The following is a 16,117-nucleotide window of genomic DNA, read 5'->3' as shown; positions in this document are numbered from 1 at the left end:
CCGGGCGGCCCGCACCGCCCCGCGCATGCGCGCCGCCCGCCAGGCCCCCGCGGCCGCGTTCCTCTACCGGGCTTCACGGCGGAGCACTGCGTATGCGCACTCCGACGAGTCGCGCATGCGCCTTAAGCAAGACGGAAGCTCTGCCAGCAGATGGGCCGGGCTATGGCACGGGTTGGGGAAATGGCGGCCCGGCTCTCGCCCCGCAGGTCACTCTCCAGCCCTGTCGGTGGTCGCGGGGACCCTCCGGCTGCTCGGCCCCGAGAGCAGGTGTTGTCTGGGTCCCTGCCTGAGGCCCGGCGTGGCGGGGCGGTGGCTGGCGGGCCGTTCCCCACCGGGGGAAGGGGGGGGCGGCCTGGGCCTCTGCCCGCCGGGGCCGCCTGCCGGGAGCGGCGCCTGAGGGGAGACACCCAGTTCACTTTGTTTTGGGGAATCGGTATGGCCTTTTCCAGCGTATGTTTAAAAAAGTTTTTGATGGAGCAGCACAATTCTGCAGCCTTTACTGGAAAAAAAGGCACATGCAGTATGTCAGACTGCGTGGTAAAGAACGGTGGTTCTGTCCAGTTCCTGTGTAGACTTACATGTGCATTTACCTTCTGGTTCAGAAAGCCTGTGTGCACTCACTGCCTGCGCGCGGTCAGGCTCTGTCGGTAGGCTCCCTGCAGAGAGACGAAAGGAACAGCCTCTTGCAACCGCAGAGCCATGTCAGCAATGTTTATCTATGGGTCGGTTACTTCCTTTTGAATGTGTGACTGTCTGGCCTGCAGAAGTTAAGCACTGAGCTTGGTTGTTTTAAAAATATGGGCTTAGGTAATCCATTCTGAATCTTTTCAAAATGTCATATTTGTACCTGTTCATTTGTGTTGTATCTCACACTTGAGTAAGTTACACTGTCTTGTACGTGTTACTAGAAATCCTTATCAGATGTTCTTCAAACTATTAGTGAAGCCAAGCCCAGAGGATCTGGAGGCAAATTTTGTTTGTGATTCTGCCACTTTAGTTTCTGCCGCAATTTGTGGCGTGGCTGTTGTCATACCATATTTATAGCATTAAATCACACGTTGTTTGGACACATCATGAGTGTCTGGTTGTGCGGGACCTTCCCATTAACTGATAGTGATATCTGGCCATCATTGGATTGATGAGGCTAATCTTACTTTAAAATGAAATACTAATAAATGCTACTGGAGAGGAAGATACAAGAGAAAGTAAGAATTAACATAAGGAGACAGAAGAATTGATTTTGGACTTAGGTATGCTGTCCACTGTGGACTTAGCTCTTTCTAGGTGATAGTAGCAGGGGTAGCAATGGACAAGTCTTGGGCAAATTTTCTTTGCAGTCGCATCGGAGTAACACTCAGGGGTGTGCCCCTCTCAAACCACCCTTTTTATGGCTGGTTTTCTTTTGTATACTTGTATTGGAAACGTTCGCCTTGCTATATTTATTTAAATGTCCAGATATTTTTAAGGCACTGATATGTAATGCTTGATTGAATTTATGTCCAGAAAATTACTAGGAAATCTCAAAGTGTTATTTTAAATGTGGAAAAAAATTAGGTTAACTTGTTTATTCAGCATTACCCAGCAAGTTGCTGGAAGAAATAAAAGCAGTCTTCATGTGTTACCTAGATTGGACTGTGCACATGCCCAGTGGAATACGAAAGTAACATGGAGAAGGAGACAGTTTTTCTGGCAGCATTCTTTTAAACTACATCATTATTATTGGTAATCCCTCTTCTGTGGACACGATTTGAAGAGTTTAGTTCTGGTTTATTATTGTGGAAACTGCCTGTACAGTACATTTCCTTATTACTCTAGATATGAATCAATGTGTACAGTAAGAAAGAAAAAAACAAAAAGGAGAAAAATGTCCATTCTAAAAAGGCTGAGAACTACTTTCACTGCACATTCTAGAACTGATCATATCAACCTTTTAAATGTCCTTGCATCAGGATGAATGTTGAAAATCGTGCAGATAGTGATTACATGCTGCAAAAGTGATTAAATGCTCAGAAAAAAAATGTCATAAGGAGTTGAGTGTATTTCAAAGACACTGAGATCCTTAATTATGTTATGTATATACCCTCTTGGAGACAAAATATTGGGTACTAAAAGACTCTTCAGCCAAGCTGGGAGAGGCATAACCAGAATCAAGGCTGAGGACTTCAGCTAAACAAGTACGGTTAGAGAGGAGACAGCCAGGGTTTCTTATGTCTTTTTTGGGTTTTAAGTGATGGTAATTAGCTGTTGGAACAAATGGCCATAAGAAACAGGGGATTTTTCATTTCTAAATGAAGTCCGGGTGCCTCTCTGGAAGATATATGCTAATCAAGCTCAAGTCAATGAGCTTGACTGTAACAAGGGTTATGGAAGTATACAGCAGATCAGGACAGATTAGATGATGACTCTATATCGCAATAGATTATCTGATGACTCTTCCTGAACTGAAAATCCTCATAGCTCCTCACTAATCAAGATTCCATTGCAAGTGAAATGGTAATAAAAGGAAAAATCAATCATATTTTAAGCTCTAGCTTCTGCAGAAAGATGAAAAAAAGGACTGAAAAGTAAATGGTCTAAGTCTTCCAATGCTAGCAGGACTGGTAGTTTATACCAGCTGAGAAGCTAGGCTTATCTGCAATGTGATTTATTAAATACCATAGCTACTTGTAGTCCTTGACAGTATTAATTAGCTAGTATAATCTACCTGAAGATGTGATTCATCTGTGATTCTATTAATTGGCAAATTGTAGATACAATTTTAACTCCATTAGCAACAGCATAAACAGCTGACAGACTTCCACACCAGGAGCTTTCTGCACAGTATTTTCAACTGGTGAGACAAGGGTATGTCAAAGGCTACAGGAAAGCAAGGAGATGCCAGCACAAGTAACGGCAGCAGGGAGAGTGTGTGAGGAGGTTGGTAAGAAATCGGTATGAGAGATAAGCATGAAAACATAATGGAAGAAAAGAGAAGGAAAGGAAGGTGTGAGGGCTAGGCAGCCTCCAGAGGCTGATAAAGTGCCCATACGATAGGACCTGTGGCAGGGCAGCACACAAGCTTCTAAGGAACCAAAGAATTACCAGGCTTAAACCACTGGAAACTAGAACCTTGTTTTTCATTCTGCTTTTTCAAAAGTTGCACCTTACTAGTTTGGAAAAGAGAACAATTATGCATAATGTATTTATCCAAGATAAAATACATTTACTGCAACGCATAAAGAAGCTACTAGACAAGACAGTACCTGTAAGCATTATCCTCAGCCAGATGCAATCATAAAACAAAGTCAAAAGAATATTAACAAGGAATTATCTTAACTTGAGAACTGTTAATAATTTAGAAGGCTAATAAAGCAGCATGCCATTTCTAAGAATATTCATGAAGGTCTGTAGGAGTAAATCAAGAAATATTTCTTCTGCAGTTACAATGCTTGGCTGACTGCCCAGGCAGCAAAACAGTTCCTACAAGGCACAAAGAACTAGGAAAGAAATCCCAAGTTACAGAAAACATTGGACAGAGTTCAAGCTAGAAAAAGAAAAGGAGGTAACTAGACAGAGAGAAGACAGCTCTTGTCAGACCCAGCTTGCAGGTGCCACAGCTGAGAAAACACCCACTCAATTTATCTGCTTTTTTCCCCCAAAAAAATATATAGCAAATTCAGGCCCATATAAGATAGTAGACTTTTCCCCCTTCTCTCTCCTGGAGCAGAAGTTGAGATCTGGCTGCTTAGCAGCTGCTGTTGGATCTGACAAGCACGCTGGGTGACCTCTTCCTGCCTGTGAAATACTTTGTTCTCCCTGCAAGCTACGAAGCCATCCTGTGCAGGGTGGATGCAGCAGGCACAGAGAAGATGGTGGAAAGAAGGACTTTGCAGGCAGGTCTGGGGTTCCCTGGGAGCTCCAGAGGTCTCCCTGGGGTGTGAGGGTGCGTGTGTGCACCGACACACGCGTCCACACAGACAGCAATGCTTCCCGCAGCGTCCCTGCTTCCCACCCTCACCTGGGGACGTACGGCCCAAGGTGTCCCTGGTGCCAAAGGCTGCCCGCCTTCCGCTTCTCCCGTTCGCCATCCTGCTCATCCTCTGTGTGGTGTGTTTGTAGGGACAGAGACAGCGGCTATGTCTGAGTGCAGGTGAGCTGCGCTGGGAGGCTGGAGCCTAGGGCTGACAGGTGGTGGGGGTGCTGGTGGGGGTTGTGTCAATGTGTGTGTACGTACCCAGGGAAATCGCGCTCTCACACTGCCTCGTCTTGCAGCTGGCGACTTGTAGTGGTGTTTCTACTCAGAGCCAAATGAAATGGTTTTGTTTCCTTCTGCCTGACTGGTAAGTTTCTTTAAGTGGCTTTTAACTTGCTCAGATGGTCATCTTTTATTTTTAAATAGACTGTATTTGCATCTGGGAAGTTGTATACAGTACGGTAACTTCCATTTGCAGGACTGCTGTGGGATTTCAGACCCAAGAGAGACAGTGCAAAGTAGTCTGAGATGTGGCTAGTGCGGGATACATGTTCATTTTGGTTGTGCCTCGTAAAATGAAAACCAAAACCAACATGGTATGCAGACAGAAGGCTCTGATGTCACCTCCATCCAGCACTTCACCTTCAGGTAAATCTAGTAGCACAGAAATGAAAAAGATTCATTTTCCTGATCTCAGCAATTAATCCACATGTTCATTTGCAATGTGATCCAAAAGTTTATAGTGCTGCAAGAGAACAGCTGATACTTTATATTAAAAACTCTGTATTATAGTAGGTAATGAGGAAACAGCAGCAATACCTTTGATCCCTAGATAAGTCAATGCCTTTCAATTCTATCTTGATTCCTTTGAGATGTAGTATGATCTGTTTGCCCTTTTTCTGGCTCATAGGAGATACGATATTAAAAGAGAGACATTTTGTATTAATTGTTCGATCCTAATTTTTTACCCCTTAAATTTGATGCTGAAGCTGTGACTTTCAAATAACCTGAAACTGTTACTACATCATTAGCCATGATTAAATTCCTGTTAAATTTGTTAAGCTCAGGTGACATAGTTTAGTATTGTTACCTCAGGAAAGCTAGTGCTAAATATTGAACTTGAAATTAAGTAACTGGCAATTGGGATTTTAGGGGCTTACTTAGATCTTTTGGAGGTCTCAGGTTTCTTGATTGCTATGGTTAGATACTACACTTGTGAGGGTGATGTTGAGGAGAGTTGGGCAGCAAAGAAAAACCAAGGTGTTGTCTGAACTTAAAGAATTATAAGATTTCTCTTGAGCTTACCTTTTATGCTGATTTAAGGGTGGGAGGAAGAATATGGGGAGGGGATAAAAGAAGCAGCAATGTCAAAAAGTCATCTGCTTTCTGTTCAGACTTCCTGTCTGATGCAGGTTGGAACTGAACACTAGGAACTGAACTGAATCCCCTAAGACAGTTTATGTTGGAGACCAAACAGACATTTTGATTTCATTCCATTTATCTAGTTCCTCAAATTAGTTCACAAAGTCATACAGAGTGTCTATTTTATAGTCACTGTCATTACTGCTTTCATAAGACATCTACTTGTATTCTAAGTCTGCTTAAAAAACATAAAACAGGAGGTTCCCTATCCTTGACTGTCCAAACTTAAGTGAAGGAAAAAAACCACCCTGTATCAGCCTTCTAGTTTGTCAAGCTTGCTTTTCTGTTGACAGTCAGCCTTGACTCCTCTCTAACACACCTTATAATTCATGTGTCCTGTTTGCTTTACCGACTTCTCGAAGTGTCACTGGTAAATGACTGGAAAACAGTAACATTTAAAGGGAGGACAGTAGCTCAGTGATAATTGACTTATGGGGCTGACAGCACAGCCATGAACTGTTTCTAGGATCATCTTTCATGGTCTGTGACAGAACATCAAACTGTTTACAAAAACAAATCTCCGGGTTTGAAAATCCCCATTTGAATTTCAGTTCATTTTACTGTAGGCCTTACTGTTAACATTTATTCACAGAATAAACAGAGATTGACCGGCAATTGAGAAAGAAGAGATTGCTCAATCTGTTATAAAATCTTTAGACCAGCCTGTAATTTTGCACACTTAAAAACAGTAAGGGTCTACTATCTACACAGATATTATTGTCATTGGCATTACATGCAGCTGCTTAGTTTTGAAATTAGGGCCTTCAGTTTCAATCTAGATTTGAATAAATTATGTAAGAATATTGTTTTGTGTCCTATTTGGTTAGTTAGTTTAAGGGCAAAGGCTTTAAATCATTCTATTTGCGTCTGTCTATTGGATGTTGTGCCCCTAAATTAATATTCTCCAGCCTGCAACCTATTTGTAGAGTGGTAGTAGTTCAGCAAGTTGCTGTTTATATTAATGCCAGCTAGGATTGTGATGTGATTCAAACTATACTACTAAAACACTATGAATTTCATAAGCTGTTCTGCCAGTGGGATGCTGGAAAATGCATTGTTGTGCAGCTAATTTGCCAAAGCAGGATTTGACACCATGTTTTGACATGACCTGCAAAAGATGTACCTGCTTTAATTGTATATACTCTACTTTTCCATCTTAAACTGTTCAGCTAGTTTCACTCATTACTTGTCTTCCTGTTGAGAGGAAGCTCATTTAAACAAGTCACATTCCATGCCGCGTTTCTTATGTAATCTGTCTTTTTTCTGCCTTGCCACAGCTTCAAAGTTATTAATTTTTTTATGATGCTCTACACCTGAGCTTTCTGCCACTTCTTTCCGTTCCACTGTGTTTAGGAGCTGTTGAAATAAAGGTGGAAAAGAAGGCATTGGGTCATTGCTCTATAAATAAATCCTATCAATCTTCTAATAATGGTGATTTATCAGAGTCAAGGCTTTCCTTCAAGGCCTTCTTAATTCCATTAGGCTTTGATGGGGGATCAGATCACACATATTGTTCTGGAAAAATTAATATAATGTTCTATTCCTTAAACCCATGCATAGTGTCCAGCACAAAACATGACTCTTATCTGCAGTTGTTTAACTCAACCCTATCATGCTATCAGGCTACTTGGACCAGCTGAACCCATAACCATTTAAGGAAGTTCCATAAATTTCTCTGTGGAGATATGATTCTGAGAGAAGAAGGAAGTGACCTCTTCAGGAAGGCGCCAGCAGAGATATTTAGCTCGACAAAGGCTGTTTAAGAGAGCTCCAGCCAAATAGAAAACTGAAGAAACTAGATTTTTGCTATCGTGCACATGGAGGTGTTAGAGATGCTATCAATCTTAAAACAGTAAGAACAACCTGGGAGTCTCCTAGGCCTCCTCTCATACCAAATCAGTGCTGTGCGTGCTATAGCTAATATATCTGCCAGTGTCATGAGCGTTTAGAATTATGGAAACTTTCAGTGGCATCTCAGTTGTCGTTGAAGCAGCATGGTTTTCTCTTCTTTTGTTTCTAACTTTTGGCATAACTTCCGTGCCAGATAATTTGTCAGTTCTCCACAGCACTGGCAATTCCAGTACATAGTGACCAACAAACTACCCCCTATAGCAGCTTTGTGCTTTATGGTGATTGAAGTGGGAGTCCCATATGGCTCTTATAAAAATCAGTGGTGGTGGCATCCTTACTGACTCAAAAGAGTTAAAAGTGAGGTCTGTTTTATATTAACTGGAGGACACGGGTCAACTTGACCAAGGTTTAGATTCTTTAGTTTCACCAGTGTGCTATATTCCTCGCGTATTTTAGGTAACGTTTTCTTCATTAATTAAAAGTAAACAAATCCAGGAACTAGTAAGATTTGATTTTTGCTTCCTGTAAAGGCTTTTGCAAATGCTGTCACTATGTGACTTCTTCATTGATATTCCTGTCACATCCCTTGGAGAGTTTTGGTTTTGTAATCGCTATTGAACTTTGTCCGTGCCAGTTAGCAAGTGCTGATTTTCATATTTTCTTTCAGCTCACACTTTGTCCTTGTTTAATTGCCAAAAGTAATAGTCATCCAAATTCTAAATACAACAAAACAAAGTGCAGATTTTCTGCCCTGCAGTATTTTATTCTATGACAAAAATTTACCAAATAGTTTTTTAAATAGCAAAGCATCACATTTCCTTGCTGTTTTAAATTTTTTTCATGTTTATCATTACCAAAAAATGTATCTGCAGCAGAAATGTCCTTAGATAAATAGAAAAGAGAACATTTAATTTGCAGTCTTTTTGAAAAAGAAACTGTATACATTTATAATTGGGAAAAAATGCATTAAGTAGTTTATATAACAGACATACAGCGTCTCTTTGGTTTACCATTAAATGTTGCATTTAGTTTTAGTACAGTAAATGAAGACTGATTGTACAGGTAGAATATCTGGTATAAAATTCCCATGGTTTTGCTATAAAATTCATCATGTGGTTGACTAATAATATCACCTTAGTCCAACACAAAGTAATTTAATTCTAGAATTTGTGTTCTTGTCACTGAGGTGTTTAGCATGAGTTTTCTAAGTAATTTAAAAATTGCAGTACAATTCTGCTTATGTTTTCTCTAAGTTTGCTGGGATTTTTGTTAACTTCCACTCCACCTCTACTTGATCAGTCCTGCATGCTGTGAAGGGAAGGCAATTTGAGCTTTACGTTGACCTGATAATTCACGTGAAAAGACTGACTTGTCAACTGTTACAAAAATCAGGAGCTCTTGTCTTCACTAAACATTTGTATTTTAACTAAGGAAATTGCACTAGGAATGGAACTTTTCACCAAGAAGGACAGAGTCTGTGAGTTGAAGGAACTGACTATGCCTATCATATTATGCCTAGGGAAATTGATGGGAGTTCTGCATGCAGCACTAAGCTTCTAACTATTTACGTTCCTCCTTTTTTAAGTAAAGGCACCTAGTAATTTTGCCTAAAGCATTATTCAGGTCACAAACTTTAGTACTGACACAGTCAGGTGTTCCAAGAATCTCAAGGATCTGCGTATGTGGATAACACTGACTTAAATGAGGTTTCTGTCCATGACTTCTCTGGGCTTCTTTCACAAGTCAAGCCAGATAGCACAAGATAAATGCTTAAATGCCACCACATCAAATAAGTTTTCAGATTTTGTATACAAGAGGTGAGTTCAGTTTAGCATGCCTTGCAGCAGTGTAATAATTTGCAGCACTATAGTATGTGGGTTAAAACACTGTCATCCTGATGTAGTAACATTGTGCAACCTATACTTTAGCCAGTGATGCAGCACAATGATAAATCAGGTTTCATCTCATCAGTAATTGGATACAACATAGCTCCTTCTGCAATGTATTCAAGGAAAAGAACCAGGTTAAATGTCAGTATGACTGTGGCAAATTTACATGGCTTTTACAGAGATAAAACACTAACCAGCTGCTTGCTGCATTTTATTCGTTGTCAAGGAAGTAATTATAACTCACCACATTGAAAAGACAGACAAAGATACCTAAAAATAATACGACTCAAGTCTCTGATGTTTCAGCCATGAAGCAAGAAGCCAATTGTTAACAAAATTGGATGGGAGACAGGAAAAGAAAGTGAATAAGATCAAAGAGATGAGTTTTGGGTTTTTCACCTTGGTTTCAGGTCTGAAATCTAGCAAGGTGACATTTCAGAGTCATCTAGGAGCTGTGCGAATTAAATACAAGAGAAAAATCAGAAGGCTCCAGCTCAATGGTCCAAAGAGGAGTGTTGGATTACCAAGTCCGAGCTCACAAAGGATGACTAAGTAAGAGGACAGCACAAGGTGATTTATCTTCCCTGGGATTTCAGCTTTACGTAAGTCTATCAGGCATTTGTTTTTTAACTTGTATTGTAGTGAACATATGTATATCGTAGAGGAAAAAAAATAAGTAAATAATAAAACATAAGTAAAACATAATAATAATCAGAGGGGTGGAGCACCTCTGCTATGAGGCAACGCTGAGAGAGTTGGGGTTGTTCAGACTGGGAAGAGAAAGCTATGGGGACACCTTTTGTGGCCTTCCAGTACCTGAAGGGGCCTACAAGAAAGCTGGAGAGGGACTTTTCCCAAGGGCATGTAGTGATAGGACAGGGGGTAATGGCTTTAAACTAAAAGAGGGTAGTTTTAGATTAAAGAAAAAATTCTTTACTTTGAGGGTGGTGAAGCGGTGGCAGAGGCTGCCCAGAGAAGCTGTGGCTGCCCCCTCCCTGGCAGTGTTCAAGGCCAGGTTGGACGGGACTTTGAGCAACCTTATCTGGTGGAAGGTGTCCCTGCTCATGGCAGGGGGGATGGAACTAGCTGGTCTGTGAGGTCCCTTCCAACCCGAACCACTCTATGATTCTATGAAGTATTTTAAAGCATTGGTATTCTCACAGAGCCAAGCTGTTGCAAAGCAATCTTCAGGGACGTGATCACGTGCTGTTTTTCCCCACGGGATTCCTGCAGTAAGTTGGGGTTGTCTAGTGAAGCATCACCTTGTGCGTGCTTTTGTTGCTGAAGGTGAAAGGAGTCCTGTGAAGAAGTCAAGGAATTTCAGGAAGAGAAAGAATGTTCTCCTTTCAGGTAACTGAATCTTACCCTGTGTCTGTGTGAGTACAAGTTAGGCTTCACTGGCCCTTTTTTCCCTACTTTGTATTCCTTACCCACTGGGTACCTGTGTTTGAGATGTTGGGACCTAGTCCTCTCACACCTGAAGCAGTAGTGATGAAGAGCTATGCTCATTCAAACCTGTATTATAGGGTTATGTAACAACAAAAAGGTTTGAAAATCGGGTTCTAGCTGGGAAAAATAGGTAACACAATTTTAGCTTCTAGATGGGCAAAATAAGTGACCACAATTTGGACCATAATCTGTCTTCCATTTCTCCCTGTTCTTTAATTCCATCTTTTTATCAAAGGGATGAAATCTTCATGAAGAAATGAACACTTCTGTGCTCAAAGTATTGAAATAACATGAAAGCTGAACCTCCACACTCCCTGGCCTGCTGGCTTCCAAAGGCAGACAGGAGCTCTGCCCATGAGGCAGCACTGCGGAAGGGGTAACCAGATCACAGCTGCTCGCTCCTTAGCAGCTTGGTTCTGTGCCTCCCTTGTGATTGCCTGGAGCAGCAGGAAATTTTGCTCAGCTGAGGCTGGAGTTTCTGCTCAGTATGTGCAAACTGGTTTCTATTTATTTATTTTTAAAAGAAGGCCTATAACATTATCATGTTCATGAAAGTTGACAGCTAGATCAATACTTATTTTTGGTTGCTGATGCTTATAAAGTTACAGTTTATGTTCAGTTCACCTTTTAAGACCTGCAGGGCCTTTGTCTTTATTTTACTCCCCTGGTTTTCCAATTAATTTCTGATGGATTTTGGAGTTTTTATATCCTTCTTCTCCCTGCTATCACTACGGCTACCTCCTCCCACCAAATCTGTTTTCCAAAACTTATTGCTGCTAGATCATTTCAAAGCATAGGTGGCTCATGAGTTTCATTTCATGAATTAACATGGTACATGTGAAAGTCCTTTATGAAAAAGTGATCAGAGATATTATTTCACTTGAAGAAACACATACTAGAACACATTTGTTCCTCTGTGGTTTTTACCTGAACCGTTTGGACCATAGAAAGCTATTGACAAATTATGGGAAAAAGGGTGTTTGGAAAGGGCATACCAGTTTGAGCTGTTCATTAAACAGCTCCTGCAAAACACCTTTAAGTCTCGTTGACTCAAAGGAAAATGATGGTATCCAGAAAGGTCTAGTTACCTTGTTGAAGTGTCATGCTTAAAAGCACTGAGGAAACTCAGCATAGGGCCTTTGGGATCCAGTGCACTGGCAGCTATTATGGTAGGAGATCGAGGATGCAGGTTAGACAGAAATAATCTTTGAGTTTTGCCTCCTTTATACTAACAAAAGAATGAAATGTAGAATCATTAGTAACCAGACACAAGCCATTCCATCCTGTAGTCATACTCAGGATAGTACTAATTTCTGAATACATTGTGAATTTTATCTTGATCTGTTACATATTGAATTGGGAAAGTGACTGCTGTGGAAATGTGGGTTTTGAGAGTTTTTCTTCTGGTACACCAGAAAGCCTGCTGCGGAGCTTGTTGTGTACTGGGGTCATATCTGGCACGTTGATGGCATGCTTCTGCAGGTATAGGCTATTTTTAGCACACAAAACAGTGTTACTCGTGGGTAGCTGTAGATCAGCTTGTATGGTCTTACAAATCAGAATTTGGCATAGTAACAGAACAAATCTCTTACTGTGTACACATGAAACTCGGAGCAGTGCAAGAAATGTCTACAGTGGCTGTGAGCAAAATTTTTCTGGTAGTTCTTAATCTTCTACCTCACAGAACTGTGAAGAAGAAAGGAGATAGTAGAGAAAAGCAGAATTTGATCTTGTCAAAAGCCATTGTTACTCACTATTACAATTGCTAGTTCTATGTCTCTTAGTCTTACTACTGTTCTGTTTAGTCAAGCATGATGAAAGTGTCATTAAAAGAATTCTAAAGAGTAGCAAGTCCTTGCTAATTTCTAAAAGGCTTTATCCTAACCTTGAGCAATTTTTAATTCTGCCGTGCTCTGCCTAATTACAGATCCCTGCTTATCCTCCCCTGTGCCTCCGCCTGCATGACACTTTGCATCGCACAGTGTGCACGTATATGGGAGGCAGGATCTGCGTCTTCACAGAAGTCACTGCTCTCATGCTTTGTAAGTAGAATGACACTACAGAAAACATCACCTTAGTCAGAGCAAAGTAGCTGTATACTTTGGTGTTCTTGTCAAATTCCTAATTGCAAGGTTTTAATGTTTGAGATTGAGCGCTGCTTAACAGAAGAAGGTGACCTCCCTGTGAGCAATACCTGAATACTGATGAGCTTATTCACTTCCCCTCTAAGGCAGCTGTAACAAGGGGAAAAGAGGGACGGTTAGATTTCACTATCAACAATAAATGGGGGACAGATTAGTTTTGGGTTTTTTTAACAACTGTTTTGTAAGTACACCGAGGATGCCATACAAAATACCCTCTAAAATCTGCAACAACTATTAATCCAGAATAGCAAACAAAACAGTTTGCAAATGTTTAAATAATAGACCAGTCCTTGCCAGATACCGACATTAAAGAATTTAGTAGTATTACATGACATTTTGTTTACACAGGCTTTACGGTTTGCAGGCCTTATCTCTTTATTGTACTCGCCGTGTAACTTGAGAAATTGCCTGTGTCGATGCTTATGTGCATGAAAGTTATTTCTTAGGGGCTACGCTGCCGTGTGCTTGCCTGCTCTCACTAAGCTCTTGGGATAGTGTGATTTCTTTACGCATTACCTGGATTGTAGGCACATTCCTGAAACGTGTGCAGGGAGGGTCAGGAAGAACTCCAGTTCTTCAGTCCACCCACTCTGGCCAGCACATCCAAGATGGAGCTGGTAGTATCTAAGTTGCCACTTCACAGGCCAAACAGGAAATGGGAGAAGCTGTGGCTGAGGTGTGCCTTTGATTCATTGCTTTTGGTGGTGGTCACAGCACCTGCCTTACCTATTGCCCAATACTCTGACGGCAGTCCAAATAGCATCTTAGAAACAGCTCTGATACTACATGCGCTTGGGAAAACTCATGGTGAGAGATCACCAGCCTAGGACTTGGAGGGGAGAGAGAGCGCGCTGCAGGTGAGCAGATCTGCATGACTCGTTTCAGCCATGGAGCAATGACTGTATACATGAAGGCTTATAGTGAGTATTTTTGGACTAGGAATATATATTATCTAAGGCCTACAATGTATTTTCTAGTGCATAGCTCTGCAGAGTAGGCTGCAAGCGCAGACTACAATGGTATCTTATCATTTATCCTAAGAATGTTAACAAACTGAAAGTCTATGCAGATGCCTCTGGTACGATGTTTTGAGCTTATCCTTGAGTGCTAATGTTCTCAGATGACTTAAAAGTACGTTTGCTTCAGCTCTGAAAGTAGTGCTACGGAATCTTTCAAAAATAAAAATGGTGTTTAGAGATTTATCACCACTGTGTCTCAGTGATTCAGGCAGCTCCATGTTTGCTATAGGTATTTCCCTTCCTCACCATATGTGCCAGAGAAGGCTACAGATATTAATGCAGGTGTTAATATTTTTAACAGGTCTCTCTCATTTTCTTCATAGCAACTTGTACAGAAATAAATTTCATCAGTCCATAAAACAAAAAGGAAAACAGTGCATTTTTGAAAAAAATCAGTTCAGGGATAAATATATTTGGTCATCGGAAGCTTCCTGTCGTGATTAGTCAAATACTTTCTATAATGCATGATAAACAAATGATAATCTATTTGTGATCAGTTATATTGATTCATTGAAAATAGCATCACTGTTTGAGAGTCTGAGTGAACTGATCACAGTGCCCAACCATTCATTTGTGAAAACCTGCTTTCTTAGAATTACTGAGTGATGCAGAAAAAATCCTTAGACTTGTTAATGAATATAACATGGTATTTGCAGTTACTGTTTTGAGCCAAATGCAGCTGCTGGTGAAATCAGTGGGGGACACATGCAAGGACAGGTTACATATGTGAAGAGCCAAGACATCCTTCCTAGGCAGAGCTCAGCACCTAGGTTATGTTATATTGCCTGACCATATTCACTTAGTCTTAAAAACACACTTGATCTTCCTTGTCAGAGGAAATGAAGAACGTGAAAACCTGCAAATCTTAATGTTAGTTTTGATTCCCACCTTGGAAGCTATTCCTGGGCATGTTGTTGTCCTCCATCCAACAGGGGAGGATCAAAGCCATTTTGCAGCACAGGGAAACAGCAGAGAAAGCAAAGTTCATCACATACTTCGTAAAGCAAAGTAAAATTATTTCTCTGATACTTGTATTAATTCCTGTATAACCTATTCCTTAGCTGCTGACTTGAGAGACTGTTACCTATTAGTTTCTTGGGTTTTGGCTTGAGAAGTCTGAACACTAAAGAACTACAGTTTCCAAATGAAACTGATGAAATCTTCCTTTAAACATGAAGTGTACATATGGAACCTTTCTTGGAAAGCATCCCCAGGTATGAAAATGCTACTTTATAAGAGCTATTATGGGTGTGATAATAACAGCCATTCTTACAAAGTTGCGTTAAAAGGGTTTTTCCCACTAAAAATATTGTTGTGCTGAATTTTTACCATGTCTTAATGTGAGTCTGCCATAGAAAATAGTTGACTTTAAGACATTTAGCTGTTATGTTGGTGGCCTCATCTACGTTACTAACACTTGTGTGAGCACCACTGTGGACCCCCAAACCTTCAGTGTATGCCGCAGCATATTGCAAAGGTATCAGATTGACAGATTTGATACTTGGTGGTAATGGTTGGTGGAGGAGGCTGATGTTTGGAAGGGCTTCTGGGACTTCTAGCAGAATGACGAAGGAGGAGTGTTGTACAAGGTATCTCCAGTGCAGGCAAGGTTTCGGTTTAACCTTTCCTATTACACTCCTGACTCATCCCACCCAGTATTGCAGTGGTTTAGTTCAGGAGCTGAATGACAGGCAGCTCAAATGCCTATACATCCGGGGCGGAGCAGACATCTGAGCTGTGGGACCAGTTTGTCAAAGACATTCTATTAGGGCTGTGATTTCAGTGTCTGCAGTCATTCCCCTGGCATTATCCCAATTTGCTTTTTAGCATCAGAACTTGTGTGCTGACAAGAATTTTTCTGTGTAATTTGTTCTTCTGGTGGACTGAACTTAAGATGATTGCTAAATACTCATTTTAGGGAAACCAGGAAATCTATATCAAGCACCACTTAACATACTTGCATTTGAGAGAGGCAAGTCTTATGGTAATTAAACGCATACTCAATAGCTAAGTAATTCCTTGGCTTTTTACATAAAAAGCCTCCAAATGAAGAGGACAGAAGTGTCACTTGGGGATGCACTGTTCAATACATTTCCAGCAGCTGATCTGTGCTAGGAGAGTTGCTGATACCTGTGGGATACACTGCTTATATGCAAAATTAATTCTGAAATATGCAATCATCAAATACCCTGAATAATATTCATGAGCTGGTTGCATGTCATGTACTCTGTAGCAACTGCATTTGTAGTAACAGAGTTTTTTATTTGCTTCAAGCATTTCCAATGTGTGTAGGAAGGAAGTGAAAGATCCATGTAAAATAAACTTCATTGTAATAGTTTAGCGAAAGTGTATGTGCTTGGATGTGTACGCACACGCTGTGTAATGCATAAT

At 40.9% G+C, this 16,117-nt stretch overlaps 1 protein-coding gene across 7 annotated transcripts in view; it reads left to right on the top strand.

Moving 5' to 3' along the window:
- Nucleotides 1-165: 165 nt before the first annotated feature.
- Nucleotides 166-16,117, top strand: part of IDS (iduronate 2-sulfatase) — a 44,290-nt gene continuing 28,338 nt past the window's right edge. For 3 of the 7 annotated variants that reach the window (XR_012765491.1, XM_075435362.1, XM_075435361.1), the window contains exons 1-4: nt 166-4,600; nt 9,525-9,716; nt 10,278-10,464; nt 12,491-12,605. Coding sequence is in view for 6 of the 7 variants with exons in the window: in XM_075435362.1 (XP_075291477.1) it covers nt 10,450-10,464; nt 12,491-12,605 (130 nt within the window). In the remaining variant the exon portion in view is untranslated. Of the gene's footprint in view, nt 4,601-9,524; nt 9,717-10,277; nt 10,465-12,490; nt 12,606-14,787; nt 14,941-16,117 lie in introns of those variants that run through there. The other 4 variants (XM_075435358.1, XM_075435355.1, XM_075435356.1 and 1 more) reach the window with 4 other exon arrangements.

Source organism: Opisthocomus hoazin, chromosome 14 (genome assembly GCF_030867145.1).
Source record: "Opisthocomus hoazin isolate bOpiHoa1 chromosome 14, bOpiHoa1.hap1, whole genome shotgun sequence".
In the NCBI taxonomy this organism is placed as follows: domain Eukaryota; kingdom Metazoa; phylum Chordata; class Aves; order Opisthocomiformes; family Opisthocomidae; genus Opisthocomus; species Opisthocomus hoazin.
Note: the sequence above shows the minus strand (reverse complement) of the source record. Positions and strands in the feature narration are given on the sequence as shown.